Below are 26,128 nucleotides of genomic sequence, written 5' to 3'. Positions count from 1 at the left end.
CAATGCAAATTTCTTATTTTACGAGGAAAGCAAGTCACTCCTGAGAAGGTGGATAGTCTTGTTGCGGCTGCGAGCACATTTGCAGCTAAGATATTCTCGGATTATGCTGTCATCGAGCTTCCAAAGCAGTACAAGCGGAAAAAGAACGCAAGTAAACAAGCAGTGAGAAAATATGGAAATCAAAATTCTGACATCATGTCATCGCTCTGCCTAGAAAAATCCCAAAGATTTACTTGTAGGTCTTCTTTTCTTTTTCTTTTTGCTCAAATTGTATAAGTCATGGTACGAAACATTCTTCTTTGCAGATCGAGCCGTGATCGCCGCCATATTATATTCTTTTGATATTCTATTTTTCCGGAGTGTAATACGATATACCGCTGAAAATTGTTAGCGGGCTCGAAATGTCCTTGATTTCTGGCGATGGCGTGCTTTATAACAGAACAGAGCACAGTCAAGGCTTCTCTATTTGTTAAATAAAATCATCCTGTCGTCAAACAGATCAGATCTGCCCTCCTGTAGTGGTCAGCACACTCTCGTTAAGTGCAGCAAGTTTCTTAAGAAGTCCTATTCAGGGCCTTCAGTTGCAAAGGGTCAAATGACTTAAAATTTGCTGTCTGTTGTCACGCGACGCCAGCGGGGAAACTGTACACGTCGACTTCATTTGCATACGCAATTTTATCGGATATGCCGAAAAACAATGATCAGAATTTCTGAAAAAAGAGTTTTAACCGTTTTAGCTTTTGTGATGGCAATTTGCGTATCTTTCCAGCTAAGACTTATTTGGAGTACTCTTTCCTCCTTTTCTGACATTGTTCGTAAACAACTAGATGTCGAAAACCATGTGAAGCGGATCCAATTACGAGAACTGAAAATGAATCACACGACAACTTCTACTTCGCAAATTCATCACAAATCATTTCTTATAACCAGGAGATCTTGTATGCAACATTACGATCTTCTTATGATTATCTCATCCGCTCCAGGTAACTTCGAAAGAAGGAATAACATTCGTAAGACATGGGCATTTGAAAGATCCGCAAAACCAAGATGGACGTCAGTTTTTCTGGTCGCTTAAACACGGAATAAAGCAGTTTCGAACGTGTTGCTCGCCGAAGATGAAGCACTTAAGGACCTTGTGCGAGCTAGCTATTACGACCACTACTGGAATCAAACCCGAAAGATACAAATGGGCTTCGAGTGGGCAGTAACGTATTGCAATTTCTCGTTTCTTTTGAAGTTGGATGACGACGTTTTCGTGCACGTTCCAAGAGTTCTCTCCTTCTTAAGCGCACCCACCACGCCGAAGAAGATGCTTTATGCTGGCTGTCATTATGCAAACATGGGCCCTCATAGGAAAGGCAAATGGATGGTAACTTACGAGGAGTATAACGAGACAAGATATCCAGACTTTTGCCCCGGTTTTGGATACATTTTATCTCACGATGTTGTGCGCGCATTTGTTGACACTTTCTCTTCTTTGCCGTTCTTCAGACTGGACGATGTTTACGTTGGCATGCTGGCGAGTAAGAACGGAATAAGTATCACAAACAATGTGGGTTTTGAAGTATGGCATCCACCCCAGTATGTATGTGTTCCAACAAAGAATACTTTAGTCAGGCATGATGTAGGGGAAGAGTGCCAAATGAAAATGTTTAACTTAGCCATTTTCCCTCAATAGTTCGATGGGGTGGTTAGTACATACGTATATTTAGATAAATTCTTCAGTGAGTGATGTTTCCCTATTCAATATCCGTTGTTCATTTGAGTGCAGCTATTTAAAGCTATATTTGTTTTGAATGTGCGTAGCTCGAAGAGTCAGAATCAGGGCATTGGATGCTACAACATTCACCGACAATTAGGCTGGATGTCAGAGCAAGTTGTATATCTGTCACAATAAGCCGCAGATATCAAGAAACGACTATCGCAGTTTATTTTATGGGGAATATTATTGAATTTTATTGCTTTCTCATCTTGTAAAAATTGATTGCAACTTGAAATAGATTTATTTTTCCTTGAAAATTCACAAAAAGTAACTGTAAAGAGGCTTGTTGGATGAATTAGCAAAGTTTGTATTACACTGCATTGATATGCTTTAATAGTGTTTGGGAATGAGTTGCTCTTAGAGGCTAAAGCTATCAAAATGTGATGTAAGATCTAGCTCTTACCGACTTGAGAGCAATCAAAACTTTACATTCTTTCATCCAGACACATGCAGGGTGAAGAAGCAAGAGACACGGAACAATTTATTTCAGAAACAATTTAGTTCAGAAATCAACTCTTCTAGCGGGTTTTTTAAGCAATCTTAAAACATTGACTCATGCATGTAACCAAAGATTACTCAACGGAACTATTCCGTTTTAGTGTAGAATAGAAACTGTCACACGGCTACAGGGGTCAAATAATCTCTAGGCTTTCAATTTTACTTTTATCTATTAAAATAGAGTTCTCATCATTATGCTCAGTAATCGGCTGTCTAAAACCCTGCTTTTGATGTAAAAATATGATGGTTATAGTATTTATGTTGTTACATATTGTCAGTTTAGAATTAATAAACTCATATTCATTCAATTCAAGTCAATTCAGTTGATACTGTTAAAGCAGGACAAGCGGAAATTAAACGTAGGGAAAACAAGCAGGGAGAAAATATGGAACACACTGAAGCCCTAATTCCGTTTGAACAGTCGATCCGTAAAATCATCTGTTAGTAAATTCAAAGCACACAAAATCCACCAGATCTGCTATCGTCAAAGAAGAGCGTCTTTCTCTTGCTCCTCTTGAAGTACGGACGGGCCAAGTCGGTCTAAACAGCGACAACAAAGGTTATGCCGGCAGAAAACACGCAGTACTCTTGCCACAGAACCGATTTTAAGAGCGTAAACAGCAGAGAAAAAAACATTCCAGCAGCGGGAGGTAGTTCTAATTCACCGAGATCTATTCCGTCTGAACAACCTTAACGAAACAAGTATGACCTCGAGCGTTGCCTAAAAAGATTCGAATTACCGCAACACACCATAAACATCGCATAAGAGTGTGACAGACATCGAGCCTTTCTGTTTTGAAAATTCTAAACCAAAATAACGTAGAGGAAAAATTAATGAGAAGGGAGATGCTCATCAATTGAAAATTAAACTCACTAATCGAAATTCCGCCCTTAAGAGATTAAGGAAACACATTAAAAGAATGAATGCGTTCAGTGACCCTTAAACAACAGGAAGAAAAGAAGAAATTAGAAGATCCTCGCAGCTAAGAACACTACTGAAACTAGTAGTTGTAAGTAGGACCTGAAAAAAAAAAATTTCAGGCCCGCACGGGATTTGAACCCATGACCTCTGCGATACCGGTGCAGCGCTCTACCAATTGAGCTAACAAGCCAACTGGGAGCTGATCAATGAATTGGGTACAAATAAACATCCGAGTGAAAGAAGATTTTAGATATATGAAAAATTCACATATTTGCACTGCGGTGGAAAGATGAAATTAGAAGATCCTCGCAGCTAAGAACACTACTGAAACTAGTAGTTGTAAGTAGGACCTGAAAAAAATTTCAGGCCCGTACGGGATTTGAACCCGCTGCACCGGTATCGCAGAGGTCATGGGTTCAAATCCCGTACGGGCCTGAAATTTTTTTCAGGTCCTACTTACAACTACTAGTTTCAGTAGTGTTCTTAGCTGCGAGGATCTTCTAATTTCATCTTTCCACCGCAGTGCAAATATGTGAATTTTTCATATATCTAAAATCTTCATTCACTCGAATGTTTATTTCTACCCAATTCATTGATCAGCTCCCAGTTGGCTTGTTAGGTCAATTGGTAGAGCGCTGCACCGGTATCGCAGAGGTCATGGGTTCAAATCCCGTACGGGCCTGAAATTTTTTTTTTTCAGGTCCTACTTACAACTACTAGTTTCAGTAGTGTTCTTAGCTGCGAGGATCTTCTAATTTCATCTTTCCACCGCAGTGCAAATATGTGAATTTTTCATATATCTAAAATCTTCATTCACTAGGAAGAAAAGAACTTGAGGAATGAGTTCAATGGCGCGCGTAAAGATTGTCACGTTTTGTTGGAATTAGACGAGGAAAAGAATACATCGTATCAGTGGTTCGATTTCCACGACTGTCAATTCTTCGAATGTAGAATTAGAGTGCAAGAAACGTATTTAGGCACAAGATAAAAATCCAGTCTCACACCGTCTAAGAAAATGAGCCACGGAGGAAGGTCCGATTCAACTGACAGGACAACATTGAGTTCTTTCTCTACCAAACATCTTTCTCGAAAAGGAAAAAGATTTAAGAGATCTTTCTGCCATTTTGTTTTGTTGTACTTTTGCCGACTTTAAACAATTCAATTTCAAAATTTTACTCTCTTTGGGATTAATTCACGTGTTCTCGGCCAATGAGCATGCTGATATTTTTGGATGGAAAAGTTCATTGTTTTAAAATATTAATAATTAAGGTTTCGCTTTAAGCGACGCCAGCAGGCAAGTTTACACTCCGCCAACTTTATTTGCATACCCAATTTTATCAGGTTATCTGGAATACAATGATCCGAATTCAAGGAAAAAGAGTTTTGACTGTTTTAGCTTTTCTGATGGCAATTTGCGTATCTTTCCAGCTAGGTCTTATACGGAGTACTCGCTCCTCCTTTTCCGACAGTGTTCGTGAACAACTAGATGTCGAAAACCACGTGCAGCCCACACAATTACGAGAACTGAAAATGAATCACACGACAACTTCTACTTCGCAAACTCATTACAAATCATTTCTTATAACCAGGAGATCTTGTATGCAACATCACGATCTTCTTATGATTATCTCATCCGCTCCAGGTAACTTCGAAAGAAGGAATAACATTCGTAAGACATGGGCATTTGAAAGATCCGCAAAACCAAGATGGACGTCAGTTTTTCTTGTCGCCCAAACACGGAATGAAGCAGTTTCGAACGTGTTGCTCGACGAAGATGAAGTACTTAAGGACCTTGTGCGAGCTAGCTATTATGACCACTACTGGAATCAAACCCGAAAGATACAAATGGGCTTCGAGTGGGCAGTAACCTATTGCAATTTCTCGTTTCTTTTGAAATTGGATGACGACGTTTTCGTGCACGTTCCAAGAGTTCTCTCCTTCTTAAGCGCACCCACCACGCCGAAGAAGATGCTTTATGCTGGCTGTCATTATGCAAACATGGGCCCTCATAGGAAAGGCAAATGGATGGTAACTTACGAGGAGTATAACGAGACAAGATATCCAGACTTTTGCCCCGGTTTTGGATATATTTTATCTCACGATGTTGTGCGCGCATTTGTTGACACTTTCTCTTCTTTGCCGTTCTTCAGACTGGACGATGTTTACGTTGGCATGCTGGCGAATAAGAACGGAATAAGTATCACAAACAATAAGGGTTTTGAAGTATGGCATCCACCCCAGTATGTATGTGTTCCAACAAAGAATACTTTAGTCAGGCATGATGTAGGGGAAGAGTGCCAAATGAAAATGTTTAACTTAACCATTTTCCCTTAGTAGTTCAGTGGCGTGGTTAGTACATACGTATATTTAGATAAATTATTCAATGAATGATGTTTCCCTATTTAACATCCATTGTTCATTTGAGTGCAGCCATTTAAAGTTATCTTTGTCTTGAAAGTGCGTTGCTCGAAGAGTCAGAATCAAGGCATTGGATGCTACAACATTCATCGACAATTAGGCTGAGTGTCAGAGCAAGTTGTATATCTGTCAAAATAAGCCGTAGATATCAAGAAACGACTATCACAGTTTATTATTTTCTGGAGAATGTTATTGAATTTTATTGCTTTCTCATCTTGTAAAAATTGATTGCAACTTTAAAAACATTTATATTTCTTTGAAAATTCGCAAAAAGAAACTGTGAAGAAGCTTGTTGGATGAATTTGTAAAGTTTTTACCACATTGTATTGATATGCTTTAAAAGTGTCTGGGAATGAGTTGCTCTTAGAGGCTAAAGCTATCAAAATGTGATGTAAGATCTAGCTCTTACCGACTTGAGAGCAATCAAGACTTTATATTCTCTCATTCAGACACATGCAGGGTGAAGAAGCAAGAGACACGGAACAATTTATTTCAGAAACAATTTAGTTCAGAAATCAACTCTTCTAGCGGGTTTTTAAGCAATCTTAAAACATTGACTCATGCATGTAACCAAAGATTACTCAACAGAACTAATCCGTTTCACTTTAGAATAGAAACTGTCACACGGCTGCAGGGATCAAATAATGTCTAGGCTTTCAATTTTACTTTTACCTATTAAAATAGAGTCCTCATCATTATGCTTAATAATCGGCTGACTAAAAACCTGCTTTTGATGTAAAAAGATGTGGGTTATAGTATTTATGTTGTTACATATTGTCAGTTTAGAATTCATAAACTCGTATAAATTCAATTCAATTCAATTCAGTTGATACTGTTAAAGCAACACAAGCGGAAATTAAACGTAAGGAAAACAAACAGTGAGAAAATATGGAACACACTGAAATCTAATTCTGTCTGACAGTCGATCCGTAAAATCATCCGTTAGTAAATTCACAGCACACAAAATCCACCAGATCTGCTATCGTCAAAGAAGAGCGTCTTTCTCTTGCTATTCTTGAAGTACGGAGTGACCAAGTTGGTCTAAACAGCGACAACAAAGGTTATGCCGGCAGAAAACACTCAGTGCTTTCGCCACAGAACCGATTTTAAGAGCGTAAACAGCAGAGAAAAAGACATTCCAGCAGCCGGAGGTGGTTCTAAGTCATCGAGATCTATTCCGTCTAAATAACCCAAACGGGTCAAGTATGACCTCGAGCGTTGGCTAAAAAAGTCCGGACTACCGCAACACACCATAAACATCACATAAGAGTGTGACATGCATCGAGCCTTTCTGTTTTGAAAATTCTAAACCAAAAAAACCTTAAGGAAAAATGGATGAGAAAAGGGAGAGGCTCGTCGATTGGAAATTAAACTCACTCATCGAAATTCCGCCCGTAAGAGATTAAGGAAACATATTAAAAGAATGAACGTGCACAGTGACCCTTAAACAACAAGAAGAAAAGAACTTGGACCAATTGAGGAATGAGTTCAATGGCGCGCGTAAATATCATCACGTTTTGTTGGAATTAGACGGGGAAGAGAATACTTTGTATCAATGGTTCGATTTCCACGACTGTCAATTCTTCGAATGTAGAATTAGAGTGCAAGAATGAACGATTATCCTCTGGTAGTTAATGCGTAGCTAAACACCACAGGGTGCTGTAGAAATCCTACAAGATAAGCCAATCAAATATCTCGATTCATGAAAGTTACTTTTGGTATCTTTTTCCTTTGGTTATCAATTACATGCATCTCGCCTTCGGTGAAACTGGTCATGGCCAAGAACAAAATATACAAGGGGCGAAGCCCAAATGTGGAGCGTTATTTAAATAGTTGTGGCCGCGAAGTAGATATCTCGGGGCTAATTGCGCCAAATCTTGCTGCTGGAGCGAGACTCGCAGCCAAAAATGAGAGTCAGGCTCTGGACGAGAAGACTTCCAGAACATACGAGCTACGGCTCATCGCACTGGAGCAGTTCGCGGCACAGAACGGAGATGATGCCATTCTTTTCGGCCTAAACAAAAGGCCCTTTTTAGCGGCCACATTGCAAACCTTCATGCGTAAGTATTACTTTTCAGCACCGATCTAGTAATTACAGTAATCGCAAGTTTCGAGTTCTCCAATGCACATTTGGTTATGTCGGCGTTCTTTAAAGAACTATCGATCAACGCTGTTGATCAACGCTGTTTAGTTCGTACGCAGTGTATTCCTTAGATATTTCGTTGGTTATGACAAAATTAGCTGAAATAATCACGCTGTTATCGGTTTTTATTCGTGAGGGATCATGAGGCCGACGAATTTAGGCTCGCCGGATGTGCAACTGAAACACACGGTGACGTGTGAAATTCTAAGTTTTCAACTTTAAATGCAATTGTAGTTTAAGATAAAAGTAGGTGTGTTTACACTATTTTTAACTGACTTCCGTTTATAGAACAATGTCGAACAATTTCGTTCTCATTAGTGATTATTTACACACATTAACATTACGCACAATAACGCTAAACCTGGTAAAAGAACAGTAAGAAACGCGATTGAAAAATGTGTTACATCTAATAGAGCCATAAATTGCGTTAACGCAATATATGGTATAAAAAGTATGGACTATAGCCTTTACTTTTTATACCACATATTGCGTTAACGCAATATATGGTATAAAAAGTAAAGGCTATGGTCCATACTTTTGAAACCACAGTTTGCAATAACGCAAAACCCGGTTAAAGAATAGAACTGAGACATATTTTAACGCGATCGCAAAATGTGGTAAATCTACTAGAGCCATAAATCGCGTTGACGCAATACATGGTATAAAAAGTGAGGGCTATATTTTGAAACTATATTTTGCTGGTGAATGCATTGTAAGACATTGTTTGAAACGCAAAGAAAAAAAATGTGCTTGTTTCACTTGCAGGGATTGTAATTAAACGCGGTAGAAAAAGGTCAACATGTGCTCTGTGTAGCACGCGTAGGCCAGGTTACCCAGGTCCTCGGTCCGTTCAAGATGGCGACGACTTTACGAATTTTACTGATCTATGGAACTTAATGAACACACTTGAATTAGGGAATGTAAACAGTCTAACTGTTTACGAATGAGAAGGATTTCGCTCCTTGTGAGAAATTTATAAAAGCTGCCACTCTTTTTTGAGGCCTTTCTGCAGGGAGACCAAAAACCATGCGAACTGATGTTTTTCTAGGCATAAGAAATCTGCAAGCAAATATTATTTTTGGTCTGTCGGTTTAAACATAAACGTGTTTTAAGATGGTAAGACAAGGAATATGTGGTGTGGAGGTCAGTTTAAACGAAATACTCTGGACTTCAAGAAACTTATAACTATACCCAATTAGATAAGAACTATGCGAGTTTAGGCAAATGTGCAAATGTGCTTATAATAATCTTAGAACATTTTTTTTCAGAGGTGATGGGTGAAACAAAAGGGAAGAAAATTGGCACATTACGTTGTCGTGGGCTCAAGCCTCCTGTTATCAGGGGCTATGCAGCCGCCTTTAATTATTGTTTCTGTGCGTTTGGGCACACGGAGCAATACAGCGAAGCCATTGTTACTGCTGAAGATGGCTCTCAACGAGTTGTGCCAAAGGGAAATCCCATGTCGTCACCTGGTAGGTTATAAAATGATTCATGTATAGTCTTACACATCAGCTTGATGCTGTTAAATATAAAAGGAAATGCTCATTTCTCTTCCTGTTTTATTGACCATTTCCTTAATTTTCATGAGCTTAATGTTGTCTCAACTCTCTGTGATATAGTTTACCCTTGAATGTTCTCTGCTTCTGACTGGTTTAGTAATAGTTTGGCTGATAGTGTTCATCTGGGGAGGGCACTATCAGCCCATAGCACCGGTCAGGGGTAATACCTGGATGGATAAAAGTCATCCACAGACTGGAAAACCCCACTAAACTCACTGGATTTGGTGGGTCTCTTGCCGGTTTTTTTTCCATTTTTCATTCATTTTTTTTCATTTGTTAAATGTCAGCTTTCAAGTCATTCATCCAGAAAGTTAAAAAAATAATTTAGGGTCATTGTTTTTAAAATTGGCATGCCTTGTCTTGGAACTATCAGTTTGATAGCTGCTTCTTTGAAATTTGATGTTCTAAAACCAACCCGTTAGCTCTTGAAGCTTCATTTATCAAGCTAATATATCAATGATAGTGTCTACCTGTGGAGGGCACTATCTCACTAACTCACGATGCTCATATTTAATTGGGTGCACATATCCAAGGGGCAACTATCAGTCTGATAGTTGCCCCTTGGAAATTTGATGTTCTTAAAACTAGGATATTATCCCTCACAACTTTGCCTCTTGGGCTCATATTTGTTTTAAGAACATTAAATTTCTGTGGGGTAACTATCAGCAGATAGTTCCTTGACAGAAACACTCGATTATTGTTTAATAGTTCCTGTATGTAAACCATTTATTTAAATATTTTGAGGAGAATGTGATGCTGGTCACCCTCAGGGGTTAAAGAGTTTTGAATAGGCAGGTTGCTTTAATTTGCAATTCACATTCCTTAGGTCACAAGCACAGATCGGTGTGTTAATGATATAGTGTTCTAACCCTAGAACAGTTATCAAATAGTTGTTTAGGGCTAGGTGAATTTATTTATTATTTTTATATATATTAATAGCACAGCCACCTGTGGAATGATGTGTAAAAGAGACCTGCTGGTTTAGAATAATATTTTATCTATGTGTCATAGATGTTACTCAGATGATAAAGCAGCTTGTGAAGAGGGCCACAAGACCTACTGCTAAGGACACCCGGCATGAAAGGGTGCCTTATGAGCCCAAGAAGGCACCACCATTTACCCTTCAGCAGCTATTGCGCATGCGTGCATACTGCCTTAATACAATAGAGGTAATCAGAAATAAATAATAAAATTAAAGGAGGGAGCATAACTGGTTGGTAGGGTCAGACATAATCATTTTGAGGAAGCCCGTGAGCTCTGTTTTTTGTTTCAGGAGAAAATGGACTAGTAGTTCTAATCGGTAATGCTGTTATTCACCAGTACAATACCTATCTATATGATACAAAATTGTTTACTTTCATAGGGTTTATGAGGTATATGGTTATGGACTGTTACATTGTTTTCCTTTGCACTGTTCTTGAGAGGGGAGGAACCTCTTCGTCTCAAGCTGAAGAACTTGAGGTTACCTGCCAATTTCACCTTAGGTAATGATTAGTGTATAGCTTGTCTTGCACAACAATGAAGTATATGTAACATTTATCACAAATTTATTTTAAAAGCCAATTTCATAATTTACTGTATACATTTTTTACTCCTGACTTGATATCTGAAAGGGCTGGGCAAGTAATTACTACTACAAATCTGATTTTATAAATTTCTGCTTTTGAATTGTTTTATTAATATTGTTAATGACCATTAATATAATATCTTATTTTCAGGTGATCCCATTACATTGCCAAAGCGAATTGAGGTAAAAATACCATGGTCAAAGGCAGATAGAAAAGCCAAAGGTGGGTATATATGTGTTACAGGTCAAAATTAGCCTTAGGTCATTTTTCCAACCAGGTTATTTTTTTTTGACCTAGTTTATTTTTTTATACTAGATGTATAAGTAGAAATTTAAAGTTAAAACACCTCCCTTCCATCGCTGTCTCTGAACCTCCCTCCACCATCCTTCCTCACCCTGTGGAAAAGATTTCATAAAGTATTGCTAATGAAGTCATACTTTAAATGTGTGGTTCCAGAAAATGTCCAAACTACCCCCACAGAAGGGATTGGAAATTCTTGGTGGTGGGGTCTCAGAGACCAAAACCTTTTAAGGAAATGTATGAAGCTCAATTGGAATTTCTAGGGGGTTAGGGTCTTATGAAAAATCTCTTTTGTGGGATAGGTAGGGATAATTTATGGAACTACACACTACGACGTGGAGCAGAGTATTTTTGATGAAATTTAAGGTGTTCAGATAAATGATATAACACTGTCTTGAGTGTTTAATAACTTCTTTGCATTTGAAACAATGATAAATTATTAATGAGTTTAAAAAGTTTAGACTGATTTTTAAATATTTTCTTACAACATGCTGTCATTATTCATGTCTTAGGTAAAGTCATCAATATTAATATCAAATTGTTTAGTGTAAATGGAAGCAATGAGGATGGTGTTAGAGTTCCTGGATCGGTAATCAAACCTTGCTAAATCATGGTAGCAATTGTAGGTATCGTTAAGGGGGCCCAAGATAACCTCTAAAAACCCTACAAAAAGGTTTGGTTTGGAAGGGTTTGAGGTGGGCTTTACCATTCTAAGAACTGATCATCAATCATTTGATTTCAGGTGTTACACTTACCCTGTGGAGTAACCCTTTCAACAAACAGTTGTGCCCTGTGACTGCTCTTATTGCATGGTTACTTGTAGCAGGTTTGTAAAGAATTTATTTGAATTTTGTGTTGTAGTTCAACATTATCCTGGGTTCTATTTGTATTTTTCTTTGTTTGACATTTATCAACCTATAAGGGAGCAATGATGAATCAAAACTGAATCAAGAAATAAAATTGAACCACAGCATTTTAACACAGTCAAAGCACTCCTTGCAACCTCTCCTAAGCAACCAGCTCTGGTTACTGCCACTACACCTTATGTAAACCCTGTTTTAGTTATTATACAAATTCTGCAATTAAAGCTGTCATAGGGTCCAAGCACATCTGTTTTTGTGAACTACCAATTAGTCTTTTCCTTTGTTTTTAGCCTTCCATTTTTGCAAGCAACCATTTATAGTTATGACCACATTTTTGAATTCCCGGGGTGGTTACTTATAGCTTGCATAGCTGGCTGGATTTTTCAACCAATTGCTTTTTTGTTTTTTTCAAATGGAGCAATCAGGTTGCAAGGAAGAGTCAGGTGTTCTGCCAGCAACTTTGTCCACAGTTCCCCTTGAGCCCCATAATTCCACTATTCACTTGCAATATCGAGCTTTCACCATGTAATGGTGGATTTAGGGGAGGACTCCCCTTTAATATATATACTGCTCTGTAGTGGTGTTGTTTACATAAGAAAAGTTCATGTCTTAAAAGCAACTAGTTTAAAAAATGCTTTTAATCACCTTCAGAATTTTGAGTACCTGCTAAGTTGATCTTTTGTATATTACCTTCCCATTCAAGTTGTATTAATGGCCATCCATTTGTAGAAAAGGCATCAAATTTCATCAACTCATCAAGTGCCCCCCATTAGTAGAGGGTTTTGACCCTTGGCTACAGATTCCTTACACTTTAATTTAGTTATTCACTGACTTTGCAAATAGCATTTTTTTTTCCTGGTTGGATACATTTGGTATCTTTCAAAATGAACTTGTCTAGCAAAAACTGATCATATTATTTTCATATTTGACTGAAGATATTCGTGGGGGTTACCTTTTCCCAAGGGTTGGGAAAAATAACCGTGCTGTCCTGCGAAACTGTGCCCGTGGGGTCACCACCTACAGGAAAACCTTTCTTGAGGTACGATGTATACAGTTTAAATTTATCTGTAACTAATTTAGTTAAAAAACTGTATCTGTTCATGCTGTTAGATAACCATCAGCTGGGAGAAGCAGCCAGAATACACGCTTCATTCAGCTACTTAAACTAATTTCCTGAATGTCAATATTATTTAGATGTCCAAGGCTCTTTTTGAGAAGGAATTCACGACACACAGCATCAGACGATCAGCAGCTCGATGGGCTGCTGGTTGTGGGGCGGATGATAGTACCATAAAAAGAGCAGGGAGATGGTATGTTACATGTAAATTAAAAAACCTATGTTCAAACTTACATGTACACAAGTGAAAAAGCCTTTTTGTTTTTTTGTTTTTTTTTTTATGCAGCCAAGAGTGCAGTGTATCATGAAATTCATGAGATGACAAAATAAAACAGAAGATTGTATCATTCTATAGTTTGAATAAAGTTCATGTAGATGTAATGGTTATATTAGTGATGTGCAAAAATCTTGGTCTATTGTTATGAGGCCAGTAAAGCTTTCTTATCTTCAATTAAAAAGCAAAATGCATTTTTTAATTTATGTATGAAGTGAATAATCAAGTATTCTGTTAAAAGAAACAAAAGTTTCAGGTTTAAAAGGGATTCAGTTCTGTGACAAGAAAATGCCAATGTGCAACAACGTGAAACATGCACAGGAATAAGCACACAAAAACACTTTCTTTTACTTGTGCTTATGCTTATTTCACAAGGTGGAACCCAGGTGAAATAAGCTCAAGGACAAGCACAACTTTGGTAGTTGATCTTTCTCCTATCATGCAGTATCCATCAGAATTGTGAAAACACTGCACTTGTGCATGGTGTCTAAGGTTGTGCTTATCACAACTGTGAACACCTTTTGTGGTTATGCTAGCACTTGTGCTTGCACTTATGCTTGTGCTCATCCCAGAGTAATTGTAAACCAGCCTTAAGTAAACTGGAAGCCCCTTTTCTTTCTTTTATTGTTCCATTGCATTCAGTTGGTTAGCTCATTGTTGAAATTCAACTGTCCGTTTACTTACTTCATTTTAATCTATTCTAGTATTTGCAGTGAGATTCTTGTTTAAAAAAAATATGTGTCAATGAAGAATAATCATTTTGGCTTGACTGATTATTGGTTTTCCTTTCTTTCAGGAAATCCAGTAGCTTTGAACTGTACACACAAGATGCTAGAGCAGAAATGATAAAGGAACAACATGATGGAAATCCAATATTTGATCATAAAATGTGGATGTTTAAACCTCTACGGTAGTTCATGGCCCTTTTGCAAAAAAGTACTCGTGGATTCTCATTGTTGAATGCATCTTTTGAAAAGTACAGATCTTGTCGTTAGCTTTGCCATTTGAGGTGGCTGATTAAAATTTTATGCTTTCTTATCACTGTGTACTCTGAAGAGTAAGCAATGGATTTCATTATAAATGTATTACTACATTTGAAATGGTAATTTGCCCAACTACAATCAAATCTCTGCTAACAGACACTTGCCCCTAGCAGACAGTAAGTTGTGGTCCTAGCCATGTACAAATCCTACATTTTTGACCTCCCAAAAATGGACCTCCCTCTTAAGCAGACGCATTCACTCGTCCCAATGGTGTCTGTTTATGACAAGTTTGTCTGTATCAGTGAATTGAAAACTGTTACTATGTTGTTAGAACAGTAACAGATTAGCAAAGTGAGTAAAAATAATAATGATATTATAATGATTTTATAATAACAATAACATCAAGTTGCAAAAATTTACAAATGAAATATTGGTAGAAAATTTTCCATGTTTGCAAAATAATGTTTAAGTTCAATAATTATCCATTCCCAAGAATTTTTTGTACATTCCACATAAATTTTATTTTTAACATAACATTTTTCCAAAAAGAAATCAGTTACCATAATTGCTCATCGTGTTGTGCCAGATTCAATTTCCACACTTATTGTCACGCGTGGGTCAGTTTGGCACAAGGTGAATTTTATGTTACATTACAAGTCAAGTGTACCTCTTCAATTTTTTTAGGCCTTTTGTAAAGTTATTGCTTGTAACAAAGTGGTGCTGGCTGCTGATATATTATAGTCACTGTCATAAACTAATTATTCAGGGCAAAAACTTTGGGATTTATTAAATCTTGTTAAAACTTAATTAACTTAAAATTTTATTGCTATCATCTTAGAGTTACAAATCTGAACATAACCTTGTTTTATTAAAAGTAATTTTACAGATAGATGTTACAATATTTAGCATAATGTTTCTAGTTGTGATTGGTCACTGTCTATATAGATATTACAACAAAAGAGGTTCTTTGACCAGTACAGTATCTCTGATATAAATGATTATTGAAGTACCCAAACTTGTAAAACTTTGTCGATTTAAACAACGTTTCTCTAGGAACAGGAACAAGAACCCACTGCACACATTTTAATGTCGAACAGAAAAATCACCTTTTTGATTCGCATAGCATTTCAACTTAAAAAAGCGTTTGAATGTGTTTTTATCGAAATATAACAAGAACTGTTGGCTAAACTTCAGAATACCCCGCCACTTTGGTCCGGAACTGTTTGAACCAACTTAGTTGGAGGCATCATGCTTCCTTTCCTTGATCTCAACTGCATTCGCATCTGAGGACTTGCAGGGCAGTATTCGGGTTCCTTGGGTGCGTTACCACCTTGCTCATTACCACGTTCGTCATCGTTCTTGTCAGCATTCTCATCATCACCCGCGTTTTGGTTGTTCTCGTGGATGTCATCGAAGTTTAAAATAGCCCGGGCTGTGGACATCTCGGAGGGTAATTCAGAAGCGAGTTCATTTCTGCAGCTTGGACATGGCACCCCGCACCGATGACACACGGGGATGTTATCGAACCATGGTATGGTTAACGGCTCGTTTTCGGAGTAAGCTGCATTGCTCCCAGGAAGACGGGGATCCTTTCTCCGCCACTGATCCTGACACCATTCGACCAGTTTGGTTGTTGCTATTTGTCCAACTTCCCAATTTCCAGTCGCGGATTTTACTTCTTCACCAAGCAGCTGTGATTGCAAGTGATCGAAGGCACGTACCTCTAACAGCTTACATAAAAAATTAGCCACGACCTCGTGCATTTTCCATGTGAACTTTATGTGCGTGTTACGGGGTGATTCCCTTCCTGAAATTGCCTTGTAGCCGCTCATCAAAATAAATTGCCAGACAGCAATATCGTACAAAGGACGCAGGAATGACAGTGGGTTAGAGGAAAGCATCTTTAATCGTATATTTACAACTGGCCACTGACAATCATTGACATTTATACAGATTCTCTGACCCAAGCAAAAACTTGTGACCTCGTGATTTCCTATTTCCGGCCTTTTCATTGACTTCCATATTTGGATGGAGACAATCAATGATGGTAACAAAGCACCCCTATTCCCGCACCAATCAGAAAACGAGCTCTTAGAGGTGCGAATATTGAAAATCGACAACGATGGAAAATAACATCTTGTCGAAATTCTCAATGGCGTCGTGTGCTACATCTTCGTCTGGGACAACAGGTTCGAAAAAGCGCCTTCCAGAAGAGCTGACAGAATTGCTAGATGTGGCAATTTATACCCTTGCCTGTCAGGTAGGATTGAGAGCGGGGCATAAGGTTAGAGGAAACCCGGTGCTAGAAGGGGTGAGCGCATTCTTTGGCCAGCTGATCGAAACCGCAAACGAGGATAACAAGAAGCAGCTGAAGGACATCTCCCCTGGAAGATTGGGAGGATGGCAACCAGGCGAGGCGCCATCGCCTCAACTCTTAACGTTGGTGTCCTCGCGAATAAAACTAATGAAATCGAAACAATTAATAAGGGAAGACGATAACCCGGTGGTGCCGTCCCTGTTGGTGGACAGGCTAGAGTGGTTTGACGAGGAGGAGGAAAGGGTCAGGACGAAAACGTTGGCCAGATGTTGGCGTTGCCAAAGTAGATGCAGATTTTGTTCGCGGAGGAGGCACGATTTCCCAAAATTTGGGCACTTTAGACCTGAGTAAGTTGCTTATTCATACAGTATACAGTATTAGGCTTATAATTTTTAATGAAGGCCATGTTACATACATACATACATACATACGGTACATACCTACCATACTAAGGCTCCCTGAGCCTTAATAAAATCACCCCATTTTGGCAACCTGCAATGCTGCAAAATGTTGGTTTGCAAGTTGCACAAAAAGTAGAACTGTCCTCTACTTTTCTCAACATTACCAGACAAGTTGTTGTGTGTGACATGTCAAACATGCAATTTGCAGCCTTTTGCATATTATTGCAAACAGAAATTGTGAGCATTGTGTAACATGGCCTTGAGGGTGTCAGTTCAACAGGGTAAAAATCACAATCTTTGAAAACCTCTGGTTGTACTTCATTAAATAACACATGTATTACAATTTCAACATGTAATTATCCTTTGGCTCATGAACAATTTTTTCGATGGGAGATTTATTGTCCTGCAGAACAGGCATTAGATCTAAGCATTTCAGTTGCCCATTTCATGAAAACACAAAAAACCTCCTAAGCCTGGTAAATTATTTTATGCACATGATGTTTAGACTAAAAATGAAAATTTTACTGGTTTTAAAAGCTAAGCAATAAAATTTTTCAAATAATACAAGAAAAGTCGGTCTAGACTGTAGGATAAAAACAAGACAGCAAGTATATAAATTTATATATTTCTTTTTCTGTACCTTTGAGACACAAACCCAGACTATTCCGTGAAAACTTTTGGTTTCTAAACTCCATCAAACTCTTTCTTTCGATTGAGTTTGATGGAGTTTGCAAATGCCATGCAACAAAATCAAACCTCCCCCTCCCCCTCCCCCTCCCCCAAGAAGAAAACCATGATCACTTGAATTGTTTTGATCAAGTGTGTTTTGGTTTGATTGGTTTGGTCAGCGAACTTTAAAAAAGGTTCTGTGTTTGATTTTGTTCCCTGACTGAACTGCATTCAAATTGTTCTTTTGAGTGATGTCATTAAGTTATGTTAAGTCTGATTATTTTTTTTTTTATGAATTAGACTGAGATTGGGTGAGTGCAGGTCATGTGAAGAGCACAGAAAGTGAGAGGATTGGCCTGTTCCCAAATTTAAGTTTGCCAACCCTGGAAAACTTGGCTTGTTAGCAGGCCCATGCTCTTTCTGGAACACAGCTATTATTGTACACTTTGATGGATTTTCATAGTCTCCATCAAACACATTCGATGTCATGTTGTATAGTTGAAAGAGATTCACTTGAAATGGATGCATGTTAAGGCCCTCTGAAATCATTTTTAAATTAATTCTTGCAGCTTGGCATCACCATTCCTTGATGTGTTAGAAATGATGCTGGAGGGAGCAGATGATAATGGTAATGACCGTGATGATGATGATGACAGTGATCACCACAGTAATGATGGGAACTCTGGTGATGAAGTAGAATGCAGTGATAATAGTGAGGACTACACAAATCTGATGTCAGACATTGATTTTCCAGTTGATGATGAAGATGAACAAGATGCCAACAGTGAAAATGACAGCAGCAGCAGGAAAGATGAAAGTGAAGAACTATTCACTGGATCTGAGGAAGACTGAGGTCATGACATGATTGTTGACAAAATGTACACTTTGGCTCACTATCTTTTTTTATATTGCTCTTACTAACTATTTAAAATGGTACACTAGTACACTATATTAAGATCCTTTCCCAAATAAAACAGTTAACAACAGCGATCTCTTAACAGCACACAGGCAGAGGAAGTTTGGCTTTTCTTTGTGTGATAATGACCTGCTGGCAAGGAAGCAAATTTCGGAAGTATTCAAGCCAATGCAAGTTTTTTAGAAAGAAACAGAATGATTTCCCAATGATTTTCACTTCATTTATTAATAGAAAGTCTTTGATTCATTTAATACCACTCTTTTCATCAAGCCTTGCAATAAATCATTTGAGCTAAAAATAGTCATGTGATTTAGTTGTCTTATATATCATTTTTGTAATGTTTTGTTTGTGAAGGCTAACTGTATCTGACTCCATCTTCGATTAAATATTGCTGGTAATTCTTTGCAAAACATTTAATGACATCAGCTCTTCTGAACTTCATACCTAAATAATTTTTTTTTTTTTTCCTGCGAATGAAAAATAAAATAAAAAAGAGGCAGTTTTGATGTAATTGTAGATCACCAACCACAAATCTAGGAAATTCAAAAGAAACATCAATAATATTATGTTGCTGGATTGTTAAATCAACTGTCATTAATTATTAACTTAATTTTTTTTTCGAGACTTAAACATTATTTTTGGGCTAGGATTTGAACGGGTAGTATAGTGTTCCAGTCCTACTCAATATACATACATGGAGTTTGTCATGGTTTATATAAATGGTGTACCATACCACTCTCTTTTAGAGGAATGACTTAGCAAGCATAGGTGATAGGGGTACTGGAAAGAGAGAGAGAGTTGACTATATTAAAACCACTCTGACTAATACCTTCTGCTGTCGTCACTATACTCTTGAGCAAGCTTCATCTCAAACATTCCAATCACATGGTGATAATCAGAGTCAACATCCGATCCTCTTGTGACTTTAACATCAAAAAGGGGTTTTTTTTCCACTTCTTTGAGACTGTGATGTGATCCATTTGATTGTACTAGTGAAGGCAGGTGTAGGTAATGTTACTTTGTGTATTTTCTTGTGTTGGAAGAAGGAGCCTTCAATGGACAAATCATTGAAGGCGCAGCAGTCAATGAATGTCTTCATTCTCATCCATCTCTTCTAGTGCTTCTTTTCCCATTATGTCCTCTCTACCGCTGTTGTACGCTCCGCTCTCTTGTATTGCCCCCACCCATTTGTATTGACGTGTTTCTCTTCGAAACCTTTCTCAAGTCCCCCCTAATTATAGGCCCTTATACCTGGAAACAAAAAAATACACCTGGTTATAGCCCCCTCCCCCCCCCCCCTTACCCAAAAGACCCCTTTAATAACAATGCTCATGTACTGTAGAGTTACCCTGTATAAATATATTATTGGGACTACCTCCCAAATATTAAAGTAAATTAAGAAATCAGAAATCGCCATAAAATCAAAACGAGGGAATCTTTGTACGTTTGTTAAATGAGCCACAGATTGAATCATCGCAAAATGCGTTTTGCACCAGAATCCCATATTTTGCGTTTAAAGTTTGTTCGCAAAACATAAGACACAGATCGAGTTATCGCAAAATGTGTTCCTAAAATGTGCCATAGTTTGAGATATCGCAAAACCTGGGTTCTCAGAAGTACATTATCCGAAAAATTCGTCAAGAACCAAAATTAATTTCCAGTGGAGTGTTTGTGTCTCGCGAATTTGGAAAATCGTGCTCATCAAGAAACCATATTTTGAGGTGGCGCATTCTGTGGCGTTTAATGAAGTCGCAGTTTGAAACATCGCAAACTACGTTTTATACAAGAATCCCATATTTCGCGTTAAATATTTTATCGCAAAATATGGCTTTCATTAATTAGACACAGATTGAAACATCGCAAAATGTGTTTTATACCAAAACCCCATCTTTTGCTATAAGAATCTGATCGCGAAACATGGCTTTCATTAATCAGACCAAGATTGAGTCGCCGCAAACTGCGTTTTATACTAGAAGTCCCATATTCCGCGTTTAAAGTTTAATCGTTGACAAAAATTACAATACCCATACACAATTACGTTTGGAAACTTGTTCTCAATTGCCCATAAATGAAAGGAAAACAGAACAGAATAAATAAAATGAGCCCGTCAGCTATGGATGCTGGCGTTCTGGATCAGTCCCTTTACTTATCAGTTAAGTAGTAGGACCTCAGCTAAATTGGGTGGAAGACTACTTATACCATATATTGCGTTAACGCTATTTATATATGGCTCTAGTAGACGTACCACATTTTGCGAGGTTCGTTCTCCGGTTTAAAAATATGTCTTATTGTTCTTTTACCAGGTTTTGCGTTATTGCAAATTGTGGTTTCAAAAGTAAAGGCTATACCGTCCATACTTTTCATACCACAGTTTGTAATAACGCAAAACCTGGTAAAAGAATAGTAAGACGCTTTAACGCGATCGCAAAGTGTGGTACATCTACTAGAGCCACAAATTGCGTTAACGCAATATATGGAATAAAAAGTATGGACTATATAACCTTTACTTTTTATACCACATATTGCGTTAACGCAATATGTGGTATAAAAAGTATGGACTAAAGCCTTTACTTTTTACAACACATATTACGTGAAAACGCAATTTGTGGTCAGTAGATGTATCGCATTTTGCGATCTTTCATTAAACGAATTAAAAGATGGAATAAAGACGTTCTTGACCAAACAGCCTGTTCACAATGATATTCAGGCCCATTCTGATCCCCAGAGCCGCTTGTCCTTCTTAGCCTGCGCACGAGAAACAAGTGGTTCTCGGGACACATGATTTGGTCGGCCGGATTTGAAAGGGAGTTTAAAATCGAGCCAGTCGAAGCAACAGTTTCAAACTCCTGTATAACAAAGTATTTTAAGACGGCTCCTTTGATTGGCCGTTCTTTTTGTGTAAAACCGGCCAAGATTCTCGTGCACGGGCTCAGCCGCCTGAGAGGGACAAGCGGCTCTGGCGACAAGGATGATGCAAGCCAAGGAAATAGAAATAAAGTCGGGTGAAAGGGTTTAACGAATGCCATGCGGATCCAGACAAAACTCTACGTTGTGAAAGACATCTAATCGCCGTAACGTTGTCATTTCAAAAAGGAAAAAGATACAAGCAAAACGCAAAAAAAAAAACAATAACAACAACGACAGGAAGTAATTAGGCACGTGATCTACATTCCCTTATTTTAATTGAAATGAGCTAGATAAATCAGTATTGCGCATGAAAATGGCACCAGAAAAACTTTAATTTGTGCTAATTAATTATTTCAATTGCAGTATTAATTTGCAGCAATAGACGGTTGTTAGTGTTGAAACGTATTATCATTTAACTAACTCCATTTTGGTTCTTTGCTTTGGTATTGACGTCAATGCAATAAGGCGTAAGCAATATGCATTCCACCGCCCGTACAGGACGATTATTTTATAACAACCTCAATCAATAGTCGATACAATGGGCGTATTTACTTGCAATACACGCGTATTGCCGTCACAATTGCAAGTTGGAATTCTTGTCCTCGCGCTAAACCAATATAGTATTCCAGCGGGCAAATGCGACGGCTAAACGCGTATAAAGACGCCCAGTAACATAACCCACGATTAAGATCCTGTTAAGCTAAAGAACCTCTTTAGCCTTTAACTTCAAGAACCTCTTAAGCCGACAAATGGAAAAGGTTCTTTTTTGTTTCCTAAAATCGAAAACAAATGTTTATTTTTAGGGAAATAAGATAGGCCAACATTCTGGATCCTCTTTGGAGACACCAAGCGGCCTTTAACCCTAACCTGGGAAGAAAGGGAGACAAACAAGGACAGGGAAAAGGAACGGGAAAGCGAAAGAAGGAACGGGAAAATGGAAACGAGGGAGAGATGGAAACAGTATAAATGGTGTTGTATGGTGTCAGAGTAAAATTGTTACTTCCATGCGTCAAAGGTCTTACAAGAAAGGTATTTGTACATTTGAAATGGATCAAATAAGGGCCTGAAATAGTTTTCATTTAAATCATGACAGCACCTCCAGAGAATCAGAGGAGTTCCATGCAAAAACTAGAATGGAATGCGTCGTGCATTTTCCTATTTTGAAATAAATCAAATGAAATGTATTTCGATCCATGGGTGAGAAGTATTAAGGTCTACACATGTAGATCTCACTAAGAGTTCCATCAAAATTGTTGCACACTGAATAGCTACAATAGGGAATAATCAATAAATGTCCTATGAAAAGTTTTTTAAAGATTATTACTATAAAACAACAATGCGATAAACTGTAAGTATCTCAAATTTTACGTCAATTTCCTCTTGTTCACTGCCGAGCAAGAAGCAAGTGGAGGAAACGGCAGAAATACTGGCCAGTAAAACCAATAACAAGTATTGAGAAGCCACATGAAAATTAAACTTCAAGATGCTACTTTTCATGCATAAAATGTTGAGCAAAACTACCACAATGAACTGCAGGCATATATTTACATGTACATCGAGAAAACTGCCAGGTAAATTGACCAGTTATTGTTAAGTCTAAATAATTAAAAACACCAACAAGATGTAATTCAAGCACTCCTACAAATACGGCACTTGAAAACAACCAGTAGCAAAGTAATCAGTCAAGATTCATGCAGGAAAGCAGGGAAATTTTTGTTGGCCACCAGCTACTTTATACAAGGCTTTAACTTATTGATAGGAATTAAAATGTAGTCAATGATTTCAGGAACAACATTCATCAATTTTGTTTACTAGTGTTTAAAAGTTTGTATAGTTTACCGGGTTTAACTTCATTGTACTGAGAAGAGATGCTGCTAACATCAAACCCATGACGTTGAAATAATAAATAAATAAATTTACGTTGACTGTAAATGGAAGTATTTCGTCCTTTGGATGACTTAAAGTTCCTCATTAGCATAGTCCAATCTCTTAATGGTGGACAATGTTGGCTTCCAAGCTCCCAGATCTCCTTCACTTGCTCTAGACTTTCAACATTTCTTGGAATTGTTAATGAATTTAGCCAGTCTAAACAGGATTGACCAGGAAGACCATATTTGGCATGGATGTTAAGAGTCACAGGATCTAATACCACAGAAGAGCATGATGGTGAAACTTGATGATACAAAACAGATGAAACTGAGGGTGAAGATAGCTGAAGAGCTGGAGCAGGAGAATTTTGATGAAATGTCTGCAAGACAGTGGATGCAGTGGATGAAATGACTGGGCAGAATGTAGATGAAATTGAATAATTATGGACACTTGACTGTGAAGATGAAGGCTGACTACATGACGGATGTGACAGGCTTAAGGATGATGAAACTTGTTGGAATGGTGATGGTGTGACTTCCACTGGCAAGGATGAGATAGAGGGAGCTTGAGGAGGCAATGTTGCAGGTTGTCCAGATAATGTGGAGGGTAGGATTGGAGTTGATGAAGATAGCTGAGCATGAAAAAACGGAGACGCTGTACAACCAGTAGCAGAAAAAACTGGAGGAAATGACAGAGAATGCTGACCAAATGGCAGAGTATCTGAAGTGGAAGGTTGAGGATTTACTATTGAGCAGGAAGACTGCGGATTAAATGAGGATAAAGGATGCAGGTCCTGTTGCACTGATAGTGGAATAACATTTGACAACAAAGATGCACAAGTTGTAGCAGGTGGGTTATGACTGGATAAAGATGACCTAGATGATGTAGGTGATGTGGATACAGAAGATGTCAAGGTAAATGATGTTAATACAGATGATGTCAAACTAGATGATGCCAATGTAGATGATGTTGATGCAGATGATGGTGATGCAGATGATATTGATGCAGATGATGATGATGCAGATGATGTTGATGCAGATGATGTCAATGAAGCTAACACTGATGTAGATGATGTTGGTGTTGACAATGTGGATGATGTGGAAGTGGATAATGATACGGTACATGTAGGCTGCCCTGTATTGCTGGCCTCCATCACTGAAATAAAAACAGACGACCAATACAAAATTTGACGGGCAGCATTCAGCGCTGAACCACAGGCTGTTCCATCTGGAGTCTCAGGAGAGGCCTGAAATGTTTGCAGTTGAGAGGACACTTCCCTCAAGGAGTTAATAAATGGCAACGTGTGAAGTGATGAAGGCCCCTCCTTTCTGGTATCAGTGATGGCTGTTATCCCAACAACTGCTTCATAATCTTCCACTATTCTTGGAATGGAACAGTGGCCATCACTGTTGAGAATTTCTTTGATTTCAGTTGAGCCCCTTAGCTTAGATAGAAAGTCCATGAATTCACTGTCCTGTGCACAAGAAAAGAAATAAAGTAGAAAATTTAAAATAAAAACTCTGCAATGAATCGATTTTGTACCTCAGATATAAAATTATCCTGGCATGATCATAATGCAGTACGTGTCCAAACCCAATCTACTGTAAATTGTAAGTCAAAATCAAGCCAAAGGTAATCAAGAATGCGATCAATGTGGATCTAATTTCTTTTTTCTGCATGAGTTTCAGAGGTTCAGTTTTACAGTGAAATCACCCATTAAGTGTAATGAAGTATTTTTATAACTTATATAAATTGACTGAAAAAATATGTAGTGTTTAAAAATGAATGTTTTTAAATGGGTCCACTTCAAGTTCTTCAAGACAGTGAAGCCAAGGTCTTTTGCAGAAGAGACAAATTTAAGATCCTTATCCATTAACCTATATAACCTTTCGGAGCTTTGTCTTTTTCTTGTTATTGTGAGGTTTACACATTTAGATGGTTGGAAAAAAATCTCATTATCAGTCAGGGACCAATTCTGCAAGCTATTCAGGTCATGTTGGACATCAAGGAAATCAACTTGGCACATATTTCCTAGATAGCTAGAGCAAAAGTCAACAGAAATAAAGAAAATTTTTTCATGAAAAACAAAAGACTTTAAGAACTTTGATAAACAAGACAAGAATATTATTTGTAATGAAAAAAGCCAAACTTAAACCACTTAATGCATGTACATGTAGCTATGAAATCCAGAGCTGAAAGTGTTTCTAGTTGATTTTTTTAAACAACCTGTAGAGTCATCATATTTTTATGAATATGTAGAGAAAAAAGAATTTACCTCATCATTTTCATCACTTTCTGAATCAGAAGCATCTTCATATTCAGATGCTGATGAATTCTATAAAATAAGCAGCACAAAAAGATGACAATAAATTTATTGCTCCATTTTAAGAGCTTTTAAAATTATATTGTATGTACAAATGAACAGTGAAGCCTACACACTGAATTAAACACACCCTTGGTGAAGGCACAAGTGTAGTAACTTGTCACAATAGTAAGAGAGCCCCAAGTGCAATAGCATTCAGTCAAATTTGTCAAAGAAAATACTTGATCACCATTCAACAATCTCAAGGAAGGTTAACAAGTCCATTCACCCACTGACAGTCATTATAAATCTAAACTTAACTTCGGCAGTACAAGTCACA

At 37.9% G+C, this 26,128-nt stretch overlaps 3 protein-coding genes and 2 pseudogenes across 4 annotated transcripts in view; 4 read left to right on the top strand and 1 right to left on the bottom strand.

The window, feature by feature from the left end:
* The first annotated feature begins 682 nt into the window (after nucleotides 1–682).
* LOC149049174 (beta-1,3-galactosyltransferase 1-like) lies at nucleotides 683–1,811 on the top strand (annotated as a pseudogene).
* Nucleotides 1,812–4,514: 2,703 nt separating this feature from the next.
* Nucleotides 4,515–6,475, top strand: LOC149049173 (beta-1,3-galactosyltransferase 1-like). The gene has a single exon (XM_089201810.1). It carries the CDS (start codon nucleotides 4,539–4,541, stop codon nucleotides 5,514–5,516), a length of 978 nt encoding a protein of 325 aa, XP_089057936.1. The 5' UTR covers nucleotides 4,515–4,538; the 3' UTR covers nucleotides 5,517–6,475.
* A 2,536-nt stretch (nucleotides 6,476–9,011) lies between these two features.
* On the top strand, nucleotides 9,012–15,296 carry LOC149049172 (uncharacterized; annotated as a pseudogene). Its single transcript, XR_016185277.1, has 8 exons — nucleotides 9,012–9,215; nucleotides 10,314–10,471; nucleotides 10,666–10,786; nucleotides 11,021–11,092; nucleotides 11,913–11,996; nucleotides 12,969–13,072; nucleotides 13,228–13,343; nucleotides 14,221–15,296. The product of XR_016185277.1 is annotated as an uncharacterized LOC149049172 (transcript).
* Nucleotides 15,297–16,559: 1,263 nt separating this feature from the next.
* On the top strand, nucleotides 16,560–19,148 carry LOC149049171 (uncharacterized). Its single transcript, XM_089199599.1, has 2 exons — nucleotides 16,560–17,071; nucleotides 18,364–19,148. The coding sequence occupies exons 1-2, from the start codon at nucleotides 16,560–16,562 to the stop codon at nucleotides 18,644–18,646; spliced, it is 795 nt and encodes a 264-aa protein (XP_089055725.1). The 3' UTR covers nucleotides 18,647–19,148.
* Nucleotides 19,149–22,775: 3,627 nt separating this feature from the next.
* The window catches only part of LOC149049170 (uncharacterized), a 4,881-nt gene continuing 1,528 nt past the window's right edge, over nucleotides 22,776–26,128 (bottom strand). The window contains exons 3-4 of the mRNA XM_089201796.1: nucleotides 25,762–25,821; nucleotides 22,776–24,960 (exon numbers count right to left, since the gene is read on the bottom strand). Of these exons, the coding sequence (XP_089057922.1) occupies nucleotides 23,416–24,960; nucleotides 25,762–25,821 (1,605 nt within the window). The 3' untranslated portion in view covers nucleotides 22,776–23,415. The remainder of the gene's footprint in view (nucleotides 24,961–25,761; nucleotides 25,822–26,128) is intronic.

This window comes from Pocillopora damicornis, chromosome 3, assembly GCF_964200805.1.
Source record: "Pocillopora damicornis chromosome 3, jaPocDami1.2, whole genome shotgun sequence".
Taxonomy (NCBI): Eukaryota; Metazoa; Cnidaria; class Anthozoa; order Scleractinia; family Pocilloporidae; genus Pocillopora; species Pocillopora damicornis.
This window is presented reverse-complemented; position numbering and strand designations above follow the sequence as displayed.

Coding starts and splice junctions, on each gene's coding strand:
- LOC149049173 (XM_089201810.1), top strand. CDS start 4,539: ATGATCCGAATTCAAGGAAAAAGAGTTTTGACTGTTTTAGCTTTTCTG.
- LOC149049171 (XM_089199599.1), top strand. CDS start 16,560: ATGGCGTCGTGTGCTACATCTTCGTCTGGGACAACAGGTTCGAAAAAG. Junction 17,072..18,363: donor TTTGGGCACTTTAGACCTGA/GTAAGTTGCTTA, acceptor TAATTCTTGCAG/CTTGGCATCACCATTCCTTG.